The sequence below is a fragment of the Galleria mellonella genome, unplaced genomic scaffold (genome assembly GCF_026898425.1).
Source record: "Galleria mellonella isolate WM207_F2 unplaced genomic scaffold, CSIRO_AGI_GalMel_v1 utg746, whole genome shotgun sequence".
NCBI lineage: Eukaryota > Metazoa > Arthropoda > Insecta > Lepidoptera > Pyralidae > Galleria > Galleria mellonella.
In genome coordinates, this window is record NW_026442148.1 from 557,239 (window position 1) to 576,983 (window position 19,745).

The 19,745-nt window shown below is 36.6% G+C and overlaps 1 protein-coding gene across 1 annotated transcript in view; it reads left to right on the plus strand.

Annotated features, from left to right (window-relative positions):
* LOC113514865 (LIM and SH3 domain protein Lasp) overlaps window positions 1–19,745 on the plus strand; it is a 38,934-nt gene that overhangs the window by 10,757 nt on the left and 8,432 nt on the right. The window contains exons 2-5 of the mRNA XM_052901053.1: window positions 5,004–5,098; window positions 16,958–17,090; window positions 17,380–17,515; window positions 19,143–19,595. Of these exons, the coding sequence (XP_052757013.1) occupies window positions 5,004–5,098; window positions 16,958–17,090; window positions 17,380–17,515; window positions 19,143–19,595 (817 nt within the window). The remainder of the gene's footprint in view (window positions 1–5,003; window positions 5,099–16,957; window positions 17,091–17,379; window positions 17,516–19,142; window positions 19,596–19,745) is intronic.

Consider the following 19,745-nt stretch of genomic DNA (forward strand, 5'->3'; position numbering starts at 1 on the left):
GCCAGTTTCATAATTCGATTTTAGCCGCGAAAAAGCTGTGCTTGTGTGGCTGTGTTGGTTTAAAGGACATCGTCGTCATATCAGCCTTTAACTGTCCACTGCTGGACATGGAAAATTATTGATTCACTCTTGCGCCATCTGCCCATTTCTGTCTGTTCTCCTTTAACCAAAGGTTGTCTGTAAGAGATGTGCCCTAGCAATAAGACCGCCTTTTGTACACTTATGTTTATATTTCAATCTGTATTGAAAGATACACATAAAGGTAATACTGGACTAATAGTCGCGATTGACCAGTTGGCCACCCCTGGCCTGTAGTATATTATAGTTATCACTTTCCATCAGGCAGTCCGTCAGTTTGTCTGTCGTTCTATTTTACGTAAAAAAATATGGTGAGAGTAGATATTATAAAACCATGGCATATAAACATGTCTCCAAACGAGGCACAATTTATTGGCCAACACTGTAATAATTAGAGCGATAAGGAATTATCTAATCTATGGATTATACAGACTAATACTAGGTTGTCAAATTTCAGTAGTCACCATAGAGTAATTTTTTTTTATGCAGCTTATAATGACAAACAAGCTGACGGCCCACCTGATGGAAAGTGGTAACCGTTGCCTATAGACATTAGCAGTACCATGGACACAACAGAGTATACTGTTTCGCCCATGACACCCTCCATGCGTTGCAATTCCTGAGGATTTAAGTGTTATTCTTCTGTACCTTGTAAATTCACTGCTATATCCCACCCTTCGAACCGAAACACAGCCATGCAAACACAACTGCTTCACGGTAGAAACACGAATGAGACAGAGATGCCCAAACAAACGTCTTTTGTACAGTCTCCCTCTGGTATGTGGCATAAAAAGGAGATATGAACGTCAGAAAAAATGTCTACAATTATATGTTAGGAGGTATCCGCGATTAACCGTTCATATGTGTGCTCGGTAGCTAGCTTGTGACGTCACGCGAACTATGTCGAACGTTATGTTGATATAATATGATAACAAGTGATAACCAGAGATAAAACAGATGCTCGCACACTGGATATACTGAACCACTACAGCACGGCCGGGGTGAGTTCGGAATATGATGGAAAAGGGTAACCGTCGCCTATAGACATGAGCAGTACCATGGACATAACAGAGTATACTGTTTCGCCCTTGATACCCCCAATGCGTTGCCATTACTGAGGACTCAGGTGTTATTCCTCTGTACCCTGTAAATTCACTGCCATATCCCACGAGAGACGAGCAATGCGATGATAGAATCTATATAAAATTATGAAGTACTTTTTTTTTCTAGAAAATCCGTTTATAATGCTTTGCTCTCGTTTTGATGACCTCAGCACCGTGAAGGTGAACTAAAGCATATATGGTCATAAATACAGTAATATGATAAACTAGGCTTTACCCTCAGCTTTTTCTGTGTGATCGTGATGTGTGATGTATACTAAATTTCGAAAGGTAAGGTAAAGGGAATTTAACCAAAAAACATCATCAAAGTCTAATTGCGTTTGACAACTCGCCTGCCAAACGTGGCAACTACTGGCAAAGCCTCCTTATGGAGGAGGTCCATGGTCCAGCAGTGGACAGTTAACGTCTGATATCATTATATCATTCATAATTTTGTGCCAAACAAATGTATCCTGGCCACCCGGATTTTTTAACACTCTTTCGAGTTCTAAATTCAAATATTTTTAAATTTAAACCGTTTACGAAACGTATCGTTGATCTATGTGTTTTGTCGCCATTCAAGTCGCTGTAACCGACTGTAAAAATAAGGAGGTTCTCAATTCGCCTGTATTTTAATTTATTTGTTGCCTCATATTACGATTAGGATTAATTTTAATTGAAATAATACACTTTCAATTTGGTTCCATATAAATTTCATCAAAATCGGTTCAGTATTTTGATTTTACGATTAAAGTCTATATATATATATATATATATATATATATATATATATATATATATATATATATATATATATATATATATATATTAGTATAGCAAAATAATTTACATGTTCTTTTTGCGATGCAAAATACACTTGTTTAGTACAGTGACCTGACACCTCACAGGGGCCTAGTTTTAATGTGTCTATGGGCCCATATAGAGCGTTAGAACACGCTGCGCTTGCGCAGGCGTTAATAACACTGGAATGTCTGTATTGTTGGTTAATTGCGATGTGTTACGGGTACCGAGCCATAAGGCAGTGCATAGATACTGTTCGTTTCATCATACTCTATTATGTGTAAACATAGTTCATTTTAATGGCTGAGATGATGATGATGATGATGATGATAGTCCACTTTACGCCCTCCATTTGGAAATCTCGAGGTTCATTCTTATTTGATTTATTTGAAAAAATAGAAAAAAAAAAACCAAGTGCGAGTCGAACTTGCGATGTTGTAACTGCAAATTTACAGTTTTCGAATTTTCCCCTTTACTTGTGCTACATGACATTGCTTCATGTCTAATTTCATGATTCTAGATCAACGAGATATATCCTATAGATTTTGATTTAAAGATATGGCAATGTAATTACAGGATTCAGAGGTGTTTATTTATTTATATATATAGCAAGGCAACAGATTACAAAATAATACATTTATAAAATAAATATTACATAAAACAGCATTAAATTTGCACTCCAATAACTGCTCTACATAACATTCGATATTATATACATTAAAAGAATGACGACTATAAATTTAAAGTAACAAATTGGCAGCCTTAATGTAACATTGCAAGGATTGTTGGAAAATATCAAGCTCCTTGCATACATTGTTATATTTTCTGTAATCTGGTATAACACCTTAGTGCTCAGGAATGACAACGCATGAAGTATATCATGGGTGATACAGTATATTCTGTTATGATAATGAGTAGGAATATATATTTACATTATTACATGTACCACATCTCCATATTTAGAAATAATATTGTAGAATTTTCATCGTTCCTGCGATCGAACTGTTTATAATTACTCCTCTCCATCCAAAGGTTGCCTGGAAAAGATCGCTTACAGCGATAAGGCCGCCCATTGTTTTCTCATTGTAATTTTTTTTTTTTTGTAATTGTGTATATTTATAATAAGTTTACTATTGTACTCTTTTGGAGGAAACAACAAAGAGTACTGTTCAGGCTACAGTTACCACTTCCCATCAGGTGGGCCCCCGGTTTGTTTGCCACTCTAAGTTGCATAAAAAAAAGCTAGCCAGTGAGTTAGAAAGTTACCATTTTATATGAAGCACGTAACATTTGTATACAAGTCTACGCAATAGGTCAAGCCGTGTCAGACTGCGCACCGCAACTGATACAGCGGTTACTTATTGTTACTAATTGCTGTATTATGTGAACTGGCGCAGTGGGTTATCCGTTACCTAATAACCGGTTAAATAACACGGGTAACATTAACGGTGGTTTTTTTCTCTTTAACCCTTAAACCGTACCCATCTCAGGAAAAGCATTATTACTTTTTTTTTATTTTATTTTTTTACACAACTTAGAATGGCAAACTAGCTGCGCACCTGATGGAAAGTAGTAATCGTCGCATATACATGAGCAGTACCATGGACATAACAGAGTATACTGTTTCGCCCATGATACCCCCCATGCGTTGCCATTCCTGAGGAATCAGGTGTTATTCTTCTGTGCCCAGTAAATTCACGCCATATCCCACCCTTCAAACCGAAACACAGCCATGCAAACACAAATGCTTCACGGTTGAAACACGAATGGGACAGAGGTACCCAAGCAATCGACTTTTGTACAGTCTCCCTCTAGTACTACCCAGGGGTTTTGTGGACACTATATATATATATATATATATATATTTTAAATTAGTAGAAGATAAAAAATATTCTATTTTTTTTCGACACAGTCTTGACATATTGGTTTAGCGTGTTCACCACAAAGGAATTTTCGGCACATGCCATAGGTGATAGATATTTTTTTTCCAGTTGGAGCAGGACTTGGGCCATCTAATGGCCGCTTCTTTTTTAAAATTCTGCCAGAAGCTCCTGGAGATTTGAATGCAAAGTGGGCCATGTGAACCTTTTTTCCATTAGCGGAGTGATCAGATCTATGGCTAGTTTTTTCATGGATGATAATGGAATGGTAACCCCGCCTGTACGGGGGCGGGGGGAAGGGATTGTTAGTAATGGAGACTAAGGGTCCTATTGCTAGCAATATACCCAACCAGGTATTGAAGGATGATTTGAATTTGACTGAGACCAGTATATATTTATTGTAACTAAAAAATATAGATATTGTTATATATTATGTACAATAATAGAGTTTGTTTCACAATAAAAAAAAAACAAAACCTGTTATTGTATTGTAAAATCTTTATTGTACATAATTCACATTGAACACTGATAAATGATTTAATATACAATGGCGGACTTATCCCATAAAGGGATCTCTTACAGTCAACCTTTGAGAAGCTGAAAGAAAACTGTAGAATGTATAAGGGTAATAACCGTACAATTAAAGATAAACTAAATAATACCCAGTAAAAAAAAATTGAATATATAACACAATAAAAACAACTCTATATACCTACGTATGTAAATAATAAAAGTACATGAATAATAATATAACATTAATACATAAATAAATAAAAAATTACACATATAAATACATATATATACATACATACACACATATACATATATATATACATACCTACACACACACACACACACACACGCACGCACGCGCACACACATACACACACGCGCGCACACACACACACACATAGACACTCGACACACACACACACACACACACACACACACACACACACACACACACACACACATACACATAAACTCATACATACACAAATTAAATAAATGTGAAAATATAAGTTTTTTTTTTTGTGAAACTCTTAAAATAAAGTGTGTAAATAATAATAAAGAAATAAATTGTTTTAAAGTCTGTTGAAGATTATTTATTTATATTAATTAAACGTCGTCTCCTTATTCGCAGGTGTGGCACAAGGGATGTTTCAAATGCCAGGAGTGCGGCATGACGCTGAACATGCGGACGTACAAGGGCTACGGGAAACTGCCGTACTGCGAAGCGTGAGTACATTCCTATAGAGACACTAGCGATCCGGCATTTATGAAAATTCCATCCGGGTGGATAGAATTTTCAAAAATGATATATATAATATAACAGGCGTGACCGACTTAACTAAACCCAAAATCTACTGTTTACGGACAAAACATTGGAGAGGATGAATGCGGGTCGATTGACCTATTGTGACGAATTCAACAATTATTAACCACGATAGTTTCCAGGGAAACCGCGTGGAGGTCGACCTGATAGAGTATATTATTAACGAGGGACGGTTAAATTATATTAGGTACTAATAATCAACGCCCCCCACCCCGTTAAGTGCTTTTTTATGAGTGAAAATGGTGTGGTAACCTCGCCTGCGCTAACGAAGTACGCTGGCGGTGCACCAGTGAAGGGTGATAGATGAGAATGAAAACAGGCCAGTTAGCCCATCATGATGAATTCATCAGGAATTAACCATGATAGTTTCCAGGGGGAACCGCGAGGAGGTCGACCTGGTTGGGCATATTGCTAACAATGGGATTCTCAGTCTCCATTACTAACAATCCCTTTCCCCCCCAAACCCCCGTTAAGTGCTGTAAATTAACAAACAAACTCACTTTCATATGTATAATATTGAGATTCTCACGGGCTAAGCCGTGGTATAGAGTTAGTGATGCGTAAGTTATTTTTAATGCCATGTGTATGTTTGGTATTTAAGTAACGGATGCCATATTGTGTCGATTTTTTATACTGGGGTCACTCACTTTCATTTTTGTTTGTGGCCTACATTTTATTTATAGAACGCTTATTGAATTCTTAATTCGACTGTATTTATTTTAGTCATGAGTAATAAAAAAGTTTTTATTTCAGCTGTTTACCCATAGTTTACATTACATTCAATTCGTTATAGAGGCTTGGGGTACCCCCGGGGGGTCGCAAGCAGCATTTTGATAAATATTGAGATACGTCATCATACTAGCCTTTAACTGTCCACTGCTGGACATAAGCCTTCCCTTAGAGAATTTTGCCAGTAGTTGCCACGCTTGGCAACTGCAGTAAGGCTTTGGAAATGTTTTCAGAGAGACGCTGCTGCCCATCCCTCGCTCTCTCTTAGTCGTCTCTTACGACACCCACGGGAAAGGAAGGGGTGGCCTATTCTATGTAAGGACCACACGCCTTGGTTTGAGGATTGATTGAGATATAACATCGTATCGTAGTCACAAAACATTTCAAAGCCAAGTCTTCATTTTTGCCATTCTAGAGTTACTTCTATTACATCGGAGTGTTATCAAAAAAATCTCAACTCTATCCCAAAGGCAAAAGTATTGAAATCACTTGTAAGTTTAAATGCGACGAATTGTTATTCACCATGCATACTGGTGATTGACCGTCACATTATGTCACTGTTGCTTTTAACCGACCGTCGAAAGTTGTATTATGTTTACGACCGCCTTTTACGGTGTGTTTTGTTACGTGAGCGTTAACTGGGTCAAATAGCCGTGAATAATTTTTAAAATCATGCACTATTATATGTATTTATTTATTTATAATTGTTGAAGTATAGTTTATTGTGAACTTTATATAGCAACCCTAACTTTGTTTATGGTATTATAAAATAAAAAAAAAAAAAACTTCTTGTGTGTCAATGACAGAACTGAAAAAGGTTGTTTTTTATTTCTCTTCTCCATCGTTAATAATCCATTTAGTTGACTTGTAATAACATATTTATTTGACGTGTAATAACAATAATAATCATAACAGGTTATGGCCCAGCCTGATTTTCCATTTATATGGTATTGTAATTATTCGTACAAAACTAGAACAATTTCCACAAGTCACAGCCACCATTTTTTTTTTCCGGTTGAAAGTTTTTTTGTTCAGAACTTCTTGAGGTACTTGTCAATAATGTCTGTGCGATTAGATAAAATCACAGTGGACAAGTTGGAGGGTGAAGGTAATTGGATTTCATGGAAATTCGATATCAACTTACAAATAACCCTACATGGAGTTGAGGACCATGTGACCGGTGTAGCGCAACAACCAAAAGATGGAGAAGAACCAAAGTCTTTCAAATTATACCATGAAAAGGAATCAATTGCAAGGTATTTAATAGGTTCAACAGTAGGCAGAGAGCCGAAACAGCACATTTTAACCTGCAAAAGTGCGAAAGAAATGTGGGATACTCTTCATGCTGTGTATGAACAGAAAAATGAAAGAAGACTGGATCTTTTGTACTGCGAGCTATTTACGTATAAAAAGTTACCAGAGGACAGTATAGCTACGCATGTCTCTAAGTTACAAAGACTGTATACTCAATTAAACTTAGAATTGAAAAATGAAGGCAGTACTTTGCCTCAGTCCTTACTTTTAAACAGAATACTGAATACATTGCCTGTTAACTATCTTGAGTTCAAAAATGCATGGGAATCTGTCCCTGCATCGGATAGAAATGTAACCACATTAATGGAACGTCTTCGCTTACATGAGCAAAGATTGAATGAAAGCAAACCTGAAAGTGAAGTCGCTCTAGTTGCAAAGACTGAAAAGCGTATATATAATAAAGGTCCAGTTTGTAATTATTGTAAAAGAAAAGGACATATCAAAAAACATTGTTTTAAATTTAAAAATAAACAAAAATCTGATTCTACAAATGGACATGCTTTTGTTGCACATAGTACCGTGATAACTAAAGAGGACTGGATAATAGATTCTGGTGCGTCACACCATATTACTTCACATAGAGAGTATTTTGCTTCATATGAACAATTTGATAACCCAATTCCAGTTTATCTCGGAGATGGTAGTCAAATGATGGCTGTAGGATTTGGCATCATAGACATAAAAATGTTGGTTAATGGAAAATGGGAGAAAGGTCATTTAAAAGATGCTTGGTTTGTTCCTACCTGTAAACAGAATTTATTCTCTTCAGGGTCAGCTTTAAAAAATAATTTAATTGAAATAGGTGATAAAAATAAAAGAATATTTAAAAATGGCAATAACATAAAAGCAGTTGCAATAAGAAATAAGGGAAATATGTACAGATTGGAGATGAGGGTGATATTACCTGAAAATTATTGTATGCTTAGTAGTCATACGGCAGACTTAAATATCTGGCATGAACGCCTATGTCACCAGAATATTAGACATGTTGAAAAATTCTTAAAACTGAATAATATTCCATTCCAGCCAGCAGAAAAAATTGTTTGCGATGGGTGCATGTTTGGTAAAATGTCTCGCTTGCCTTTTCATACAAGAAATATCAGAGCACAGGTACCAGGACAAATTATTCATGCTGATGTCTGTGGCCCCATTGCTGAAGTATCTGTTGGAGGTAGTAGATATTGTATTGCATTCAAAGACGATTACTCCAAATACAGAAAAGTATATTTTATAAAAGAAAAGACAGCAGTTTCAGAAGTAACAAAGAACTTTATTTTGGAAGCTAAGACAATAGGTCATACAATAAAAGAATTAATAACTGATGGAGGTAAAGAATTTATAAACAAGGAAATGCAAGCCATATTGTCATCATTTGGAATTAATCATCGCATGACCATTCCATATAGCCCACAGCAGAATGGAGCTGCGGAGCGTGAAAACAGAATATTAATGGAAGCAGCTCGGAGTATGCTACATGCAAATAATTTTGATAAGCAGCTATGGGCAGAAGCTGTTAACACTGCTGCATATGTTCTGAATAGGACTGGTCCAACAGGTGTTGATGACTCATCTACACCATACAGTTTATGGTTTGGCAAAAAAGCTGATATAAGTCATCTGAAGATATTTGGCACAAAATGTTTTATTCATGTACCTGACCAAAAGCGCAGAAAGCTAGATAAAAAGGCAATAAAGGGAAACTTAGTTGGATATTGTGGAGACAAAGATGGGTATAGAATATGGACAGAGGACAGAAAGATAGTTTTATCTAGAGATGTTAAATTCCTACCAGAACAAGTATGTGTTGATATTTTTAAACAGGATTTAACAGAGCAGCAGTCTAAACATCAGAAGGAATCTTCGAAAAATCATGATTTTGTGATATCCTTAATTCCTGATGCTGATGAAGTCAACAGCAGCAAAGTTCAGAAAGTGACAAGAGGACATGCATCATCGTCTATGGCCCCAAGGGCTGTCACCGCTGATCCAGCTCAAGCATGTGACCAGGTTCCAAGTTCAGGTAAAGATTTTATACATAATTCATGTGATAGTGATCCTGTGTTCTTAGACTGTGATAATTTATCAGAAAGTGAAAGTGAGTCAGTGATAAATGTGGATCCATTGTGTAGTGGTAACAGTAATGGAAATGTCGAAAGTGAAAATTCTCAACGATATCCATTGCGTAATAGAAAGATAAAGGAGTTTCCAGACTATCATGTGTATATGTGCATGGAATCTGATGATGAATGTTTACATTTTGATGATTTTGATAATTTACCAGCTTGTTGGAAAGATGCTATTAATGCTGAACTTTCATCATTGGATATTAATAATACTTGGTCTATTGTAGATTTACCAAAGGGTGTAACCCCTATAGATAGCAAATGGGTATTTAAAATAAAGAAAGACAGTGACAACAATATTGTCAAATATAAGGCTAGGTTAGTTGCACGTGGGTATAATCAAAGATTTGGTATTGATTATCATGATACATATTCACCAGTTGTTCGTTCTAGTGCACTTAGAATTCTTTTTCTTTGGCAATTCAGTTTGATTGGTTTATAGACCATTGGGATGTTGTTACTGCTTTTCTTCATGGAACATTAAATGAAGATGTTTTTATGTATATGCCAAAGGGCTTGTTAATTGATAAAGGTAAAAATGATAATGTGCCTAAGGTATGCAAACTAAACAAAGCTATGTATGGACTGAAGCAGGCAGCCTCAAGTTGGAATAAAGAGTTGCATAATGCTTTGATTAATATTGGTTTTAAGCAGTCTGTTCATGAACCATGTATTTATATTCTCAAACAAGATAACCTTTATTTAATTTTAGCAATTTATGTGGATGACATTTTTGCATTTGGTAATAATCAAAAGAAAAAGCATGATATATTTTCTCTACTAGATAGTAAATTTAAATTAAAGAATTTAGGTCCCATAGAACATGCCCTAAGTTTGAGAATAAGAAGAGTAGGTTCAGAATTAATTGTTGATCAGAAAAGGTATATAGAAAATATATTAAGTGTGTATGGAATGCAAGATTGCAAACCTGTAAATTCACCAATTCTACCAGGTTTGAGGATGAGTAAAAGTGACACCGTTGATCCAAAAATTCCATATCAAAATTTAATTGGAAGCTTGATGTATATTGCTCTAAATACCAGACCAGACATATTACATGCAGTTTGTGTATTATCTCAATATAATAATTGTTATACAAAAGAACATTTTGTACAGGTAAAAAGGATTGTAAGGTATCTGAAAGGTACAATTAATTATTGTTTAGTATATAAGAAGTCAAAGAACTTCAGTTTATATGGATATGTTGATGCCGATTGGGCAAATTCAGAAGACAGGAGATCATATTCCGGATTAGTGTTTAAACTTGGTGATAATCTTATTGCCTTTGAAAGTAAAAAGCAAACTTGTGTTTCATTATCATCAACTGAAGCGGAATATGTTGCCCTGGCTCAGGGTGCCAAGGAGGCTATTTTCTTAAAGAATATTATTAAAGAACTATATGTAGAGATGATAGATAAACCTATTATTTTGTATAATGACAACCAGTCATGTCATAAGATAGCTGCTAACAAGGTAAATAGTAATAGGACTAAGCACATAGACATTAAATTTCATTTTATTAGAGAAGCAGTTGAGAGTAACAAAATAGAGATTAAGTATTTGTCTACTCAGTGTATGGTGGCTGATATGTTCACCAAGCCTCTGAGTTCTGTAAAAATAAGTAATTTTATGAAAGATATTTCACTGTATCAGAAATTATAAGTTTATTTTTTGTATTGTGCTGTTTGTGCTTATGGTATTTTTTTTTATGTTTGAAACAAAGTTTGGTTTGAGGGGTAGTGTTGAAGTATAGTTTATTGTGAACTTTATATAGCAACCCTAACTTTGTTTATGGTATTATAAAATAAAAAAAAAAAAAACTTCTTGTGTGTCAATGACAGAACTGAAAAAGGTTGTTTTTTATTTCTCTTCTCCATCGTTAATAATCCATTTAGTTGACTTGTAATAACATATTTATTTGACGTGTAATAACAATAATAATCATAACAATAATAATAATAATAAGTACGACTTCGCAAATGAGAGGTTGCCGTACTATAAGTACGAGCCCCTGCCGGTCCTCGAAAGCGACAGCGTCAGGCTCTACTGGGACCGATTCATCATCACGGACAGAACAGTTCTTGCGAACAAACCTGATATCGTGGTGATGGATCGGGCATGTCTCGAGAGTGTTTTTGGTGGATGTCACCATACCGCATGACGAGAACCTCGTGAAAGCCGAAACCGTGAAGAAGAGAAAATATCTCGACCTGGCTCACGAGGTGACCGAAATGTGGGGGGTGACATCCACCGAAATCATTCCAATCGTTATGTCGGTGAACGGTCTTATCCCAACCAGTCTGGAACAACATCTCAGAAGGTTGGGATTCCGAGGCGGCTCACTCCCGGGAAAGATGCAGAAAGCGGTGCTCATAGATTCTGCCCGCATTGTACGCCGGTTTCTCTCCCTGGGGCCCTGAACCCGGGCCGACTGTGCTTCTGCCGGGGGTTAGTTTGCCATCTCCTCTCCTTAAGAGGGGAGATGTGAATTTTCTAGAAATTAAAAAAAAATAATAATATTTATTTAATTAGACTACTTTTATTAAGAAATAACAGAAGAAGTAGAAATAAAAAAAAACAACCGAATTGAAAACTCGAGAACGATTTAACCGATTTCTTTCATCTCTCTTTATGTTTTCTAATACTTTGTAAAAGGTGATGACGGATTAAAAAATTAAGAAAATTTGAAATATTTTTATGCAACTCAGAATGGCAAACAAGCTGATGGAGAATTTCAGATAGCTTTACCTTCGCGCATTTGACATCACAACGTTTGTCAGGCAAGCTAGTAATTAATGTTTTTTTTTATACAACTTAGAATGGCAAACAAGCTGACGGCCCACCTGATAGAAAGTGGTAACCGTCACCTATAGACATGAGCCATGCAAACACAACTGCTTCACGGTTGAAACACGAATGGGACAGAGGTACCCAAGAAATCGAATGTAACAAAACAATAAGCAATTGACCCGGTTATCGTTGTATTACGCATATCGCCCGCGTGAAAGTGGCCGGAGCTGATCTGTGCTATTCGGCTGAGGCAAGGTTACATTGTTCGGGTCGTTATTAGCGGAGACTAACTGTGCCATTGTGGAGGTAAAGGAATTGTAATAGCAGTCAGGACCTATCAGGTCGATCTCCACATGGTCCCCCCTGGAAACCATCGTGCTGAGTTCCAGGTGTATTCGTCACGATGAGCTAATTGATCTGCCTTTTCATTCTCATCTGTCATTAAAGCTAGACCCCATTAGTAATAAACCCCTCCTGCCACCTACCACAAGCCGGTGGCCAACCTGATAGAAAGTGGTAACCGTCGCTTATAGACATGAGAAGTACCATGGACATAACAAAGTATATTGTTTCGCCCATGATACCCCCCATGCGTTGCCATTTCTGAGGACTCAGGTGTTATTCCTCTATACCAGACCTGGGCAAATGGCGACCCGCGGGCCGAATCCGGCCGCCATTTGCCCAGGTCTAAATTTTGTTATATATTCCAAATTATATTATATATATATATTAAGTAGAATTTTGTCTGGCCCCTGAAGCATTGTATATATTATTTTTAAAAACACAAATATTAGTTTTTGTCATTCAATCACTAGTGATTTACATAAACTATGTAAATCGCCACAGTGTTGCCAACACTCTTTGGAATCAACTGCCAGCAGTATTTCCGAACCAATACGACAACGTAACCTTCAAGAAAAGAGCATATTCCTTTTTAAAAGGCCGGCAGCACACCTGCAATGCCGTAGGTGTTGTGGGTGATCATGGGCGGCGGTAGTCACTTACCATCAGGTGAGCCGCATGCTCGTTTGCCCCCTGTGTTGTAAAAAAAATTGTTTTTCATGTTTTTTGTGACTCTATCTATTAAGCATAGTTGATGGTAGTAATACTTTTAATAACAGCTTTGTATGATAATTGTAGTGTAGATATTAATGCTTAAAAATTTTCTTTTAATTTTTTTTATTCAAATGACTTGATAAATAAATATTTTGATTCAAAAATGTTGGTTTTAAAATTCATTAATTGACATCCTTAGCAAAAATTAAAATAAAAAAAAAACTGTTTGGCCCGGGGTCAAATTTTCATCTGCAATGTGGCCCGACTATCAAAATATTTACCCACCCCTGCTCTATACCATGCAAACACAACTGCTTCACGGTTTAAACACGAGTAGGACAGAGGTGCCCAAGCAAACGACTTGTACAAAGTCTCCCTCTGGTATATGGTATAAAAGGCGGATTTAATGCTTACTAGCATTCTTTACCAGCCAACTTTCAAATATTTCTTTTTCTTAATTTTTTTTTTCTAAAATGATGCCCATTGTCTGTTTTACGTTTCCACAATATACTGCAGCTGTCCACTGCTTCTTTTTCTATCTTCATACCAACTGCCACCCAATACCCAGCATCTCATTTTTCACAGTCACTCGGGTTTTCCCTATAGTGAGTAACAATGTCCTTAACATTGTTAATGATAATCTGAATTTAAACATGTGTCACTATACGTTATGATGACACGTAATGATGACAAACAAGGAGATTTTACTCTGCAGAAACCAGCAAAATCAGCAATTAAGTATTGAATAGTAAAAAATCTATTTTTCTAACAAGCTCAAAAGGATGGAAGTCCTAAATTCGGTTGTATTTTGTTTATGTTTGTTACATAATTATTTTATGGAGGTTTAGCTTGAACAAAACATTGTTGTACTGTATAAATTAATATAACTTCCACTTTGGTCGTCGGCCGTCCACTGGGTTGTTCTGAAGGTCGGAATTTCCAGAACGAAAACGTTGAAACCAAAAACGTACCGTGCTTTCTTTTGCAGCGCTGGTGCCACAGTAGAATTCGTATTCGTAAATACACCGATATTTCATGTTTTCCATTGTGCGGTAATAAACGACGCCAAGGAAAAAAATAATGAGGAAAAAACAAATGAATGACTGCAAAACTCAAATGTACCAACTGAATGAATTTATAAATTTGAATTTGGAATTCTTAACCAAAGAAGAGATATTTCAGATCAATGTGGTCAGTACGACAATTTCATATGTAAGGACCTAATATTTATTCCTATTAATAAACATTGTCTTGTGGTCCGGACATAGAATACGGCCACCCTTTCCATCGTAGGTGTAGTAAGATGCGATTAAGGGAACTTTATAGTACAGGGATAGGCAACAGTATCCTTTTGCCATGGCAAAACTCTCCTTTTGGGGGAGGCTCACGTTCAGCAGTAGACAGTAAACTGTTTCTTTTTTATACCACTGAGGTGGCAAACAAGCATACGGCCTACTTAATGGTAGATGGTTACCGTAGCCTAAAAACACCTGCAATACTAGAGGTATTACGCGTGCGTTGCCGACCCTGAAGAAACCTCTTTACCCCTCCTTTTGAAGAACCCCATGCTGTAGTCTCTTGGGATTATTATGACGATGGTGAGGTCATGCGGACGAAATAGGGAGTAAAAGTTAGTTTTAGATAAATGAGTTGTTTTTAGTAAATCTTTAATATATGCCCTCTTGACTAGAAAACATTACGTCAAATTAGAGTCATTATTTTTTTTCTAAACTCAAAAAACCGGTTCCATTTCCGCGTACCGGTAAAAGTGTCGCATGTCGACTCTCGATGGAATGGACATACTCGCCGGGCACGCGATGCGAAACGCGCCGCATTTTCAACAATTAATATGTTACTAGCTTTTACTTTTTACTATAACACAAAGTAGTAAGTAAGCGTAATATAAAACATGCAAACAGTAATCGTATCAGTTGTAAATTGTCCGCAGCTGAATATAAGTCTCCTTCTGTTAAAAGAATTTTTTAATGGATGATAATGGAATGGCAACCCCGCCTGCGCTAACGATATACGCTATCGAGGCACCAGTCAGGGATGATAGGTGAGAATGAAAAGGCAGGTCAGTTAGCCCGTTGTGATAAATACACCTGGTATTATGATGCCTACGGCCACTTTCTATCATCGTACGGCTCGCCATCAACAGGGAGTTCACCCTCATACCTTACAGCCTAAATGGTCGCGTACAACGCGGTTTCAGAGATGTTTTCTCCCACGAACACTCAGGTTATAGAATGAGCTCCCTACCGAGGTTTTCCCAAGAGACTACAGCATGGGGTTCTTCAAAAGGGGGTAAAGAGGTTTCTTCAGGGTCGGCAACGCGCGCGTAATACCTCTGGTATTGCAGGCGTTCATAGGCTACGGTAACCGCTTATTATCAGGTGGGCCGTATGCTTGTTTGCCACCACAGTGGTATAAAAAAAAACCTGGAATTAAGCACGATGGTTTCCAGGGAGGATCACGTGGAGGTAGATCTGACAGGATATATTGCTAGCAATGAAACTGTCAGTCCGCATTACTAACAATCCTTTCCCCTTATTGCCATAGAGTTTTGCCAATACTGGCTACGCTTGGCAGGCGAATTGAAAACATCAGGTTTTAGTGATGTTTCAAGATGGATGTTGCTGGCCATGCCTCAACTATTACGTTCCCTTAGTCCCTTAACATTGTAAGTTTCATGACAAAACAAATATTATGATACCGGTGAGCTGTTCTGATGATGAAGGACAAAATGGAAGGTTACCATAGGAACTCGTTAACTACGCATTGTAAATCCTTCTTGTTTAGGTTCGTTTGATTTGTCGTGACAAAAACAAAGGAGCTAGGGTTATACTATGTGATGGCTCAGACTCAGAGGCTGATAAACGGTTATAAACACTTATAATGTTTTTAAACAGACCTGTTGAAATCTGGTCTTGATCCCTAGTTAATGCAAGCTGAAGTGTCGGTTCTTTGAGCTATGCAACCATAGGCTGGTGAAGAAACCGATGGGGAAGAAAGGTTCTGAGAGGTAATCCTGTATGAACAAACGCAATGTAGGTCCAGTTCTGCCCCACTAGATGGAGTGAAGATCCCAAATACATCGCATGGAGTCAGCGGACCCAGTTGGCTCAGGACCGTTCGTATCGTGGACAGATAAAGGCTGAGATGATGATTATGCGATGCTTAGATTGTGATGACCGAAGCCTAAACGGATTGTATATATTTAAAAATGTTTTTGAACACACTTGTTGAAGCGTTCGCGGACTAAACGACCCTCACTCGCCCAGGCCATTATTTCTATTAACTTTCTATTTTTTAACATAAAATTACGATAAGCACCATATATGGCAATTTATTCACGTTTAAGTATAACATAAATTGAATTAATTGTTAATATAATGCATCTAATTGTAACGATTATGTTGATGCACAACGTTATGCAAATATACAATAATGCATATTTAAAAAGAAAGTCTAAACCCGCTTTCCTTTTTAGATATGCATTTTCACGCTTTTCTTTAGTGTTTTGGCAGTATTAGAATAGTGAACGTTTATTGGCCATAAAACGGTTTAATGTTTTACTTCCTTACTTAATTATTTAATTACTATTTTTATATATTTTTTATGCAATGTCTATATATATATATATATATATATATATATATATATATATATATATATATATATATATATATATAGTACATAATTTACATTGAACATGTTATAAAACTATTTTATTTTTATTTTTTTCAGACATGTGCCAAAAGCGAAACACACCACAATGGCGGAGACGCCCGAACTGAAGAGGATAGCGGAAAACACGAAAATACAGAGTAATGTCAAGTACCACGCCGATTTTGAAAAGAGCAAGGGAAAATTCACACAGGTTAGATGATTCTTTTTTTTTTATGAATAATACTGGAATGGTAACCCCGCCTATGTTAACGGTATACGGTGCCAGGGCACCAGTGAGGGATGATAGGTGAGAATGAAAAGGCTGGTCAGTTAGGCCACCGTGATGAATACACCTGGAATTCAGCACGATGGTTTCCAGGGGGTACCGGGTGGAGGTGGATCTGATAGGGTATTACTAGCAATGGGACTAGTAGTCCGCGTTACTAACAATCCCTTTCCCCCTAACCGGTGGATATTTATTTATTCTTTTCTAATAACAGGTTGCCGACGATCCAGAAACGTTAAGGATCAAAGCGAACACGAAAATAATCAGCAATGTAGCGTATCACGGCGAACTGGAGAAGAAGGCGCAAATGGAGAAGCAACGGCAGATAAACGAGAACGGCGAACTTGTCGGTGGGTTTCTCCATATATTAAAACGTCACCGTCTGTGTTATTTCACTGTAAACTCACTGGCTCACAATTACACTCATTTGTGTTACACAGTTAAAATTGTTTTTTGGTGTTGTTTTCCAAAATGTGACATCTATTTTTCATACCCGTCAATGATAAGGGTGACCTACCCCTAAATATTTTTGTTTATTTTGTTGACAATTTTTTTTATTTTTATTTAATTATTATTTAGCATTGTAAAATACATACAAATTCAAATTATGACCCTTTTTTGATCAACCCCTATTTTTTTTATCGCGATTTTTATATTCCGCAATAGGGTTTCAAGATGGCAATCGAATAATAATAATTGTAGTACAAGAAATTTTCATGTACAGTTTACAACCACAATTTGCTTTAATTATATCTTTTCTAGAAATAATGTATATGGCAAAACAACGTTTGCAGGGTCATCTAGTATATTATAATAATATATATATATATATATATATATATATATATATATATATATATATATATATATATATATATATATATATATATATATATATATATATATATATATATATATATATATATATATATATTTTACATTATTAAGATTCTGCACATTTAAAATACCTACAACTTTCATAGTTTCATTACTACATACATATGTGTCACAATACACAATTATATCATTTAATATGACTAATGGTGTCCATTAAATTGTTGCTAACTCTGTCATAGCGGGAAAATAAAGTCGTACCACAGACTACACCTATTGAATTGTTTGTTGATGCAAGTGTTTTACATTAATTGTTCGCTCATTATAAGTTTTAATGACATTTAAAGTTATAATTAACTGGCTACTACAACATTTTGACAAGAATATATCGCTTATAAGAAGGAAAAGAAAAAAGGGAGACTGTAAAAATGTAGTTTGTTTGGCTACCTCTGTCCCATTCGTGTTTCAACCGTGAAGCAGTTGTGTTTGCATGGCTGTGTTTCGGTTTGAGGGTGCGATATGGCAGTGAATTTACAGGGTACAGAGGAATAACACCTGAGTCCTCAGGAATGGCATGGGGGGTATCATGGGTGAAACAGTATACTCTGTTATGTCCATGGTACTGCTCATGCCTATAGGCGACGGTTACCACTTTCCATCAGGTGGGCCGTCAGCTTGTTTGCCATTTTAAGTTGCATAAAAAAAGGAACTGAACAAACATACGACAGCACCCACATAGATGTTAAAAAATAATTAAAAATAGTAATAATTAATTACTATTGAAGTTCTGAAATATAGTAAGTTTATATAACTATTAAAGATTGTATCCCACAAAAAAAAAAACGACATAATCAGTTATTTTGGTTTAAAGTAGTCTATACTGAACCGATTTTGATAAAATTTCTATAGGGTCAATCTATAAGTATATCCTTTTAGTTAAAAAAATAATATCTCAAATCGGTTTTCAACTGACGGTGTTATGAAGTGACAAAAAAAATACAACTGAATTTATGATCTCCTTTTTGAAGTCGGTTAAAAAGTAAATTTAAATGTCATTAAAAGCAACACTTGCTTGAAAAGTCCTTTATTTTCCCCACTCGCTATGTGTTTCACCTTTATGTTTGTTTGTCCATGACTTAAAAGATGTCGCAACCGACAACTACCATCAGCAACTCGAAAACTACGCTACCGAGATGCTCCCACCACCAGCACCGCCGGTGGCGCCCCCCAACTTACCCCAGAAGAACCACTATCAAACGCCCCAACAGTACCCCGCGCCCCAACAGTACCCCCCGCCCCAGCAGTACCAGCCGCGTCAGTACGATCAATACAAGCACACAGAGTACAAGAACAACACGGAGGCCTACAAAACCAACGCTGAACAGTACCAAGAGCAATACTATAAGCAGAAATACGATGACTACCAGAATCAGTATCAGTACAATCAGTACCAGCAGAACTACGCGGTTGGTAATCAAAAAATTGGCAGGATCCAAGACTACGATCCAGTTAGTGATGGGCCGAGGGCGCCACCGAACACGCAGAGGGCGTCAGCGACCCTCATCTATAATAGCACTAGTGATGGGAAACAGAGAGGTTTGTAACTTTTGCCAGCAAATTGGTTTTTGGTTTTGGTTTGGATCATATCATATTTGCTTAATATTGTTCGTTGGTGGAATGTCAGAGAAGGATGGAGTTCTTCAACTTTTAAGCTCAACGAAGTTCAATTCATTAAGGTTTTTGTTT